Source organism: Melanaphis sacchari, unplaced genomic scaffold (genome assembly GCF_002803265.2).
Source record: "Melanaphis sacchari strain LSU unplaced genomic scaffold, SCAv2.0 Contig10_pilon_pilon, whole genome shotgun sequence".
Taxonomy (NCBI): domain Eukaryota; kingdom Metazoa; phylum Arthropoda; class Insecta; order Hemiptera; family Aphididae; genus Melanaphis; species Melanaphis sacchari.
Genome location: NW_020270420.1, coordinates 1,355,865 through 1,365,576, shown reverse-complemented (window position 1 = coordinate 1,365,576; position 9,712 = coordinate 1,355,865). Strand labels below are relative to the sequence as shown.

Here is a 9,712-nt window from a genome sequence, read left to right as displayed (position 1 = left end):
CAAGTAATTTTGACAAGATTAACATAGGCAGAGTCCTAACTCAACAACTAGTCAAAAATATACATCCATTAAAATATTCCAATCTTTAAGTATTTAATAAAGACCAGAAGCAGACCTTAAATATAAGTAAAATACTTGTAGCTATTGATGACACAGTTGTAGACAATAAGGGTCAATAACAATTTTTATAATAATAATCTAGTATATTTCATAGCCTCATATACCAGTTTGCTTAAACCATCTTGTAAACTATTAAATTTTAGTGAACCATTATATAAAAACATTTTTTTTTTTATTTGCTACAATTTTCTACAGGCTTTAAAATAAAAAATAAAATTATTTTTATTAATTTATGGTAGAACTATAAACTAACCATGGCTAAGTATACTGGTAATTGTGGTATGTTCTCAATTTGGACAAAATATGAAGTTAATATTTGATGCAGACATATTAGATGTTTACAATGTTTGTTACTACTATGTATTTATTTATTTTTTTTTAAACAGCAGACAAAATTAATATAAAAAAATAAAACACTAGATAAATGACTTATGAAAAGACAGTGTGGCATGACACTCATCCAAAAAACCAAGTTGAGAACTTATCCAAGTGTTTAGCCATGAAAATAAATAATTAGTAGATATAATAGGCAATTATTATACAGTATTAGAGTAATACATAATTATATTAGAATATACTAAATACTATAAGCGAATAAACAATTATTTTTTTATGCTATAATAGGTATTAGTATATTTGAAATTTAAATTTAAATTTTGATATATAGGTACCTAATGTTTATTTTATCTAGGGCACTATAGAAGTAGATATAATCATCCGCCATTTTGCGACAAATGATTACCAATTATTACTATTAAAACATACAGAATAATTGAGAATACAGATATTACAGATATGTTTTCGTTTTAAACATGATTTTAAGTAAAACTAAAAAATCGATATGATTTACACCCTTAGACTAATATATTCTGAAAAATATAGTTTTTAAATCTCACGTAAATATTACTTTAATAATATACTACCAAAGATGGACAGTTGTACTGCTCTAAACTGTTTCAATACATGTAGTAAAGGTCTTTTTCGATTTCCAACAGACTCTAAAAGACAAACAATTTGGTTACAAAATTGTGGCCGTGACAAATGGCAGTCAACAAATTCATCTGAGTTGTGTGAAGTAAGTATTAGGTTAAGAGCACTTAATCATAACATATTAATACAATTTAGTCATGTTAATATTTTTTGTTGTTTTCTTCTGAACAGACATTAGATATTAATATCGTAAATCGTAATATAGAATATTCTTTTAAATATAATTTTAATAAATTCTAACTTTTAAGTCTTTAATAATAAACTGAATAAGCTAATAGTTAACGTTTCAATAAATCAAAAACAAAATTACTTAAGTATAAGAACATTTGAGATCAATCTCCAGTCTTTTGTAACTATAAGTTAATAGTTAACATTACAATAAACTAAACAAATAACAAAATAAAACATTTTAGTAGGTATCATACTTGATACTTATACAGTTACAATACAAAACTTTTTACTTTATAAATTTGAAACAATAGTAATTAGTAGGTACCTTTTTTTTTTCTGTTTGAACCGACGGCGACACGGGGACTGCTTGCACATTACTTCCGCGACGCCGCCATCATTTATTAATGAAATCAATTTACAATTAATAATTAACTGAAAACTCCGTTAGGATGCACATGTAAGTTTACAAGAATTTAGATAACAAAAAAAAAAACCGAAAAGTCCCGAAGGACGCACACAAATGAATTTTTATGAATATAAAATGAAATAAAAGTTTGTGGCTTATGGCCCGATTCCGCATTGTTGGATCCTAGAACTGGCTTTGATGCCCGCCAGTCCAGGATCTTTGTTCATTGTCTTCACGGCCCAGCTTGTTAGCCAGCCGGATTAGTAGGTACCTATAATGAAAACTTACAACTATAGTCCTTTTTCTTGTAATAATATAAAATAAATTAAGTATCAATTTTAGTATCATGTTTATTTAAGGATTTGAAAATAGCTACTAATTTTGAAGATTTTTCAACTCCTAACCTATTCCTTATTTTGGAATGAACTAAGCTAACCATTTCTAACATTTTATGAGTTATATTTTTTTTTCTTTTTTTTTAAGGCTAACCACCAAGTCATGGTTTAATATTCTTGACTGTACTTTCTGAAAAAAAGGTAATCTTTAAATAGAAAAGCCTTAGCTTGAAATTTTATTATTTCCGGCATTATCTCTTGGTGATACACATTTTCATAGTTTAAAGTAGAGTCTAATTGGTCATCGGTGAGCTTTAAACCACAATATCTAGGATCTAAAATATAAGCCTCACAATTTACATATAACTTATTAAAATTACATAAACCAACATGCATTAAGTATTTAAGATACAAAATTATAAATATTTTAATTATAATTTATAAGACTTACTATTGGATCTAGTAACAAACATTGCTCATTCAAGCAGCTAACCGGCTCAGGATTTTTATCATCGATGGTTACATTATTTGTTATCATCTAAAATACAAAAAAATTTAAATTTAAGTAAAATAACTTAAATTAAACTTACTTCTGTTTGTGATAACTTTTTTTTAGTCAAAGAAACATTTTTTTTAAGTTTACCGTTGTTGCACTTACGTATGATCTGTAAAATAAATAAAAACAATAAGACTGTAGCATTTAAATTAATTAATTACATAATGTAGATTAAAATAACTACTATTGATAATCATTATATATATTTATATTTAATTTATGCAACAAAGCATATTTTTAGTTATAATAAATTTGTTTTAATAATGAATTATGATATATACCTTTACTTTATACGTAGATTTTCTTTTAGTTTTCAACAAGTGAGGTGCATTTGATACATTAAATAATGTTGGTATAGCATTTGGTTTAAGTTTTTTAACACCATCCAGACGATGTTGTTCGAATTGTCCTTCTTCGAAATGGATCTATTGGAATATGCAAAAAATATTAAAATTACTAAATTGAATTAATTAATAATGATTAAACCTTCGCAAGTTTAATTTAATACTTACTTCACATAACTCAGATGAATTTGTAGGCTTCCATTTGTCACGGCGACAATTTTGTAACCAAGCTTTTCGTCTTTTAGGATCTCTTGGAAACCGAAAAAGACGAAAACCTTTGCTACGTGAATTAGAACAGTTAACCGCTGTACAACCACCCATTTTTTGTAGAATTTTTTGTTTTACAAACAATATAATATAATATTATAATATGACTTTATGATAAGTTTATGACGTTCAGCTGAATGCCGAATGGCTTGAATCTGTTATCACTATGTATCAATTCTCGCAAAATGGCGGACTATCATACCTACATTTATAGTGCCTTATTTTATGGATAGCAAAATTTCACTGATAATTTTGGTTATCATTTAAAATCTCGTTACCGTGGTTAAGTTAACATCTCAGTGACTATCACATTTAATCTATTCTGTGTTATCACCATGTGAACATTTTTATCTTTTTCATAACCCAACGGTTTGATCATGATAAAGTTAATTTCCTTTATCATGATTTATATATTTGTACTTAGTAGTATTATAATTAAAACACAAGAAATAAAGTGGAATACAATATAAAATATTACAATTATTTGAGAATTTAAATTTCAGATATACGACCACCGTAGCTCGCGTAGGTACCATGTCGATTTAATGTCCGAAAGTACTTGAACATATTTACTGCACAATATTCTGTTGTAACCCATACTTTTCGTAAGTATATCTTATTCGTTTTAGTAAAAACCCTATTATTTAGAACTCATAAGTTGGGGATTGAGTTGTACCTAACTCTGTACTCCAATACCTACTCACTACTATATAACAATTAAAATCATGTAGATTACGCATCATCACCTTCGTCCTACATGATAACGGCATAAAATGTATTTTTGTGTTTCTACTCCTTGTAATTCACAGATTTTTGTTTACATTCAATATCGTCTCGTTTCGTATTTTAAAATGGATAATTTTCTAAATCAACTTATAGGTACTTGATAATAATTACTCTGTAGATATATTACCCATGGCTAAATACTTAGGTATGTCAGCAATGTTACTAAAATCCGTTCTATAAATGCATTCATGAAATAATAAATCTTAATTTATTATATGATAATATGACGTCAGCCGGCAAGGATTTTTATCGGCCAAATCTTGAAACTATATAGTTACAACTGTGATAAAAGTTCCTGCCGGCTGACGTCATGACATGCATATCACAGAGTTACTGTCATACCTGAGTATTTAGCCATGCTATTACCTATAAAAATCTTGTTGCACTGATTCCAGTAGACACTTGTCATCCCCATCGTTCGACCCCTAGATGCTTAGTTTAGTATATATTAATTATTTTTGTCGGGGTGACTACTGTCTTATAAATCGTAAATATTCATAGGTATATATACCTATAATTTTAAGCTGCAGCCAAAAACTAATAGACGCGTAACTATAAACATTTTTTTTTTTTGACGCGCTATATGTGCTCATATTCTTTTTTGGAGTTCGTGGTTCGTTATTCATTGAAATTCGTGGTTAGGTTAGGTTAAAATGGGTTTAATAGGTTTAAATAGGTTTAAAATTTGACGGCAAAATTAAAATATCAAAGAACACGAATTGAAATAAATGAATAATTTAATTTGAATTCTCATTTGTTTGCTATTCTTAAAAAGTTCATGAAAATGTTTGTATAATTAATTTTTCAAGACTCTCCTCAAATATGCTAAGCCGGATACAAATCAGTTCGTTTTTCAGTAAAAAAAAATAATATTATTAACACTGACACTTGTAGATTTTTTTTTCAAATGAAAATTTACACCAAGCATTTCCCTGCTGTTAGTATACCCCATATAGAGTAGCTAAATCTATGTCCCAGCTTATAGATATTATAATGCAAGTACGGCTATAATATCGTAAATAAATAATGTGCGTAATATAAGTAAAAAAAAGTTCGTTTCATTATTGATCATTTAATTCAACGTGAATCAATGTAGAAAATTTTTAAATTGTATTTGCCGGTTGTTTTACGCAAAAATGGCAATATATAGGCGAAACAGACATATTCATTTGGATTTTGAAATAGCTAGTAAAATTAGTGTTGGGGAATGATTTTTATTATTCATGAATATCGTGAATAGTGACGGTCAAATGATTTTTTCGTCGGAGAATATAGCTAAATTTTTAACAAGCACTATTTGATCATAATAAACTGTAGTTATAAATATAATATCAACAATATTTTTATTATATTATTAAATCTATTTTTTACCCCCTCTCCCAATTCGTCCAATGCTTTGTTTAAAGTTATATTAATATAACTTCACGATGAACAGTCACTAAGACGACTTTAGAATAATATAATTACACAATTTACATAATATATGATTTTAACAAAAATTGAAATTTTCACCAAATATCTATCAGTATCAGTCCATTGGTTAAATACATTGGTTACCAATGTCATGAATATTGAAGAAAATAAGAAATCAATAGCCTAATACAATAATATTGTTATAAATATTCCCATTCCCACCATAAATAAAACATTTGACATTAACTTAATTAAACAAATATTGCCGCTAAGTCTACATCTTGATTTTCTGTTAGGATCTTCTAATTTTTTCGACGCACTCATTTTCAGTCGGTATTATTTTTTTAAGAGTCTGACAGTTTAACTCATTATCATCCACTGAGTGTTATAAAGTAGAGAAACTCGCAGCAAAATAATTAGTTATTTTACTTTTACTAGATCATACTATACAGTAGTCTATTAGTGTTGGTTATATATATATATACAATAATTATAAATGCTATTAGACACAGGCAGTATTATACACGACACAGTATGAGTACGAAAAACGAAACACGGTGATGACAAAATATTATAACAAATGACAATTGTGAATCGACAAATCGACCCGTCAACGTATACGTATCGGCTGATCCACGGGGCTCGTGGAGAGAGAGTTATTATAGATGGCTCGCGGCTTCATGAACTCTGAATACGTACATATATGGTAAATAGTCGTTTTTATATTGGAGCTAATTATTTTCCAATTAATATATACATAGGTAATAATTACTAAATTTAAAAACTTCACATTCGACACTTATATAGTCATATTATGTGTTGTTCCCGTCTTACAAATTATAGAAAATTTGCTTTCAACAGAATCAATCTTCTGTTGTTGCCTTTAATATAAAAACAAATTATAACCTATTATAAATTATTATACTTTTTTTAAAAATATTTATTATACAATCTATAAATATGTTTTTTTCACAATAAAATTATAAGAAATTTATAATGACTTATATTGTAGGTAGTCTTGAGGAAAAAATCTATCTACCTATATAGTGATAAAAAGAATTATCATACATAACGGTAATAATATTATCAAGAGCACTACAAAAGCTTTTATATTATTGATATTTTAGTTTAAAGTGAATTATAACTATATAAAATATTAAAATTTTAAAATTCTCATAGTTATAGCATGTGTAAGAATAGACATATTGAATTTTCAGTTCTTATCTAGTAATTATATTGACCATTTGGTATTGGCTATTTAATTTACAATAAAATAATTATGCGTTTAAAATATTAAGTTTATTATATATATGGGTACAAGTTTACAGTACCGTGGATAAGTAGAAAGTAAGTCCTTTAAAAGTTGAAATATGTAATAATATTTGTAAAATACTATGCAAAACTGCCTACTATAGATATTATATTTTATGTAGGTATATCATTAACCTGTAAGCATGCTTTTTTAATTATATTTTTATTCCTTAATACGGTCATGATATTTATTACATTAAAATCAGAAGTATATTTAACTTAAGTACAATTTGAGAAATTCAAATTCGTGAGAAGCTTTCTAAAACTGACTTTTATGGAGCGAGTAGGTAGATAGTAAATACTCGTACACTCGTTCTTTAATTTAATAGGAAATAATTATAACTAAGGCTAGGATTTAAATACAACAGTTTAATTTTTTTCAACTTCTGAATTTTTGATTATTGCTTTTGTCAGTAATGTCCACAAATTACCTCATGATGAAGTAAATGATGGTGTTTTTATTTTGCACATTATGGACAAAATGCATATTATTGAATATTTTGACTAGGTATAAAAATGTGAAAAATGCATGTTTTATGGCATATTTTGTTACTAGACGTTTTTATCGCGTGACAATATGTATTGACGCAGATAAAAAAATACCTATATAAGAACATAATAAGATCTAACCAAAGATGATTGTTCAGTTTTGAAAATTTAAAACCCCATGTAATTGTTTTGTTTAATACATTTAAATATCGTCAATAATTAAGAATAATATTTTATTAATTTTAAAACTTATTATTATTTTTTTCGAATTTATATTTCATATTTTTAACAAATATAATATAACTTATATTTTTTTGCATTTTTTTAATTAACCAAATACATATCTTACAATTTTTTATTGCATATAAATCCTAACCTTAGTTATAACTATAATTCTATAGATAACACATTTTTCTTCATTGTAGATTAAAGTATTTATTTTTTTAAATGTGGTTTTGAACATTTTATATCTACGTGCCTACCATTCAATGATATGAATAGTTAAATATGATACATTTACTAAATTATAATTTATAGGTAAAGCCTCAGATGTAAATTATATAACTTATAACTTATAAGTAACAAATACTATGGTATACTAAATTAATTTTAGAAGAATAACTTGCTTAATTATAACAATTACTTTTGTCTTATTATAGTTTTTTGTAATATGCATATTAGTTTTTACTTATCTATATAATTTAATTGAGAAAACTTACATAATTATAAATATTGAAATGAGCTTTAATATAATTTTCAAATATGATAAAAATTTTTTTCTTTTTATTATTAAACCCTAACATCTTTATAAAATGTTTTTGTAGAATGTTTTTTTATTTAACCTGTAAATAATAGCAAGTATTTTGCTAGTCATTTAAGAAAATTATATGAAAAATATTTAACAGAAATATTAATTATTTAAATTCTTTGCAAGCTAATAAATTATACAATAGAAAAGTATAAAGGTATAGATATATGTATATTATATTCTTTATTTTCAAAGAACCAATTTTATGCTAGAACTTTTCTAAGTGCACGAAATAAAATCAATATAACGGTTGAAGCAAATAAATTTGTGTTTGGCACGATAAATTCTCATTGAAAAGTTGACGGTTTAGACCACTAGCGTGATAGGTAAACGTAATTTTTTTTTTATTGACATAATATTATTTTCTTTATTTTAAATTTTGCAAAAAAGTTTATCGATTCTTGACGTTCTTGCAGTATATGTAACAATCAATAAGGAATTGCGAATTTAACGTAATTTATGTAATATCAAATTTAGTAAAACATAATAATATAATTAATTATATTACTATATAGTTTAACTGGATTATCTTTAAAAAATATCTATTATATCCGTTTTCGATTTTTAACTGTATTGTCTGTATTCTTCAACTAAAATAATTTTTGAAAAAGAATAAAAATATTATAATTTAAACTATTGTATTATCATTACAATCTATCCATTTACGTTGTTGTGTTTATAAATAATAATATTAACTTATTTTATCTATATTATTTGCGTGGTCTGTAATATAACTGATATGAATCACCAAATAAAAGAAGGACAAAAAAAGTTCAATAGAATAAAAATCCGAATAACTAAATTTAATATGAATATAACATTATTGTTTGTAGGTGATTTTATTAAGTTAGGTAAATTTTGTGGGTTCTAGCTTTTCTCTTTTTTGATATGAGGATACGGATATTATTCGGTAGTGAATTGATGTTAGTATTATGTACATTTTTAGTTGTATTGGCCACTCAAGATGCTGATTGAATAACATTTTTCAGGTTATTTACAGCTGCATCTATATCATCATTGAATTTCAATCTAACATTTAATTGAAAGTTCTGATTTACCAGGTCGTGGAACTTGTATCGATCAGTAGTAGTGTGAAATAATTTTAGTGGCTCGGTATTAATTGAAGGATAGTCGTTAAATGCAAGAATGACCGACGAGTGGTCAGAATTTAAGTCCAGAATATTTTCAATATAACATAGTGCAAATTTGAAGAGGTTTTAGTTACAACATTTTTAAATATATCTTGATTTTTTATGCAGGGATGATGGCCAATAGTAGGTCCTGGAGGAGCAAGTACCTTGAATTTTTTAGAATTCACAAAATTATAGACAATGTTTCCTCGCGGGTTTACTCGAAAGCTCCAAATTCTGATGCTTCGCATTATAATCTCCACCTATAATAAAAATTGTTGTTTATTGTGTTGAAGTAATTTAAAAAGTTCTCATAGGAGACTTTATGCTTTGTAAGTGAATAAATTACTGCAATGTGATTGGAACATTATTAAGATGATTTGAATAGCGCAAGATTAAAAAAATATCTTCACGGAAGCTTGGAAGAGATTGATATATTATTGTAGATTAAACTAAGATTGCGACACTTTGATGGGCTGTAATGTCAAGATGATTGACTTTATGGAGCCTATAACCGGGTATATGTATATTTGAGTATGGGGTACAATGCATTTCTGTAATTAAGGCAATATCAATATGTTTATTA

The 9,712-nt window shown here is 26.3% G+C and overlaps 1 protein-coding gene across 1 annotated transcript; it reads right to left on the bottom strand.

The window, feature by feature from the left end:
- Positions 1 to 1,502: 1,502 nt before the first annotated feature.
- LOC112603639 (THAP domain-containing protein 4-like) lies at positions 1,503 to 3,326 on the bottom strand. Its single transcript, XM_025352322.1, has 5 exons — positions 3,091 to 3,326; positions 2,860 to 3,003; positions 2,613 to 2,687; positions 2,474 to 2,560; positions 1,503 to 1,958 (listed from the first exon to the last, which is right to left on the bottom strand). Exons 1-5 carry the CDS (start codon positions 3,241 to 3,243, stop codon positions 1,935 to 1,937), a joined length of 483 nt encoding a protein of 160 aa, XP_025208107.1. The 5' UTR covers positions 3,244 to 3,326; the 3' UTR covers positions 1,503 to 1,934.
- Between the last annotated feature and the right edge of the window lie 6,386 nt (positions 3,327 to 9,712).

Coding starts and splice junctions, on each gene's coding strand:
- LOC112603639 (XM_025352322.1), bottom strand. CDS start 3,243: ATGGGTGGTTGTACAGCGGTTAACTGTTCTAATTCACGTAGCAAAGGT. Junction 3,004..3,090: donor ATTCATCTGAGTTATGTGAA/GTAAGTATTAAA, acceptor ATATTCCAATAG/ATCCATTTCGAAGAAGGACA. Junction 1,959..2,473: donor GTTTGTTACTAGATCCAATA/GTAAGTCTTATA, acceptor TTTTCATTATAG/GTACCTACTAATCCGGCTGG.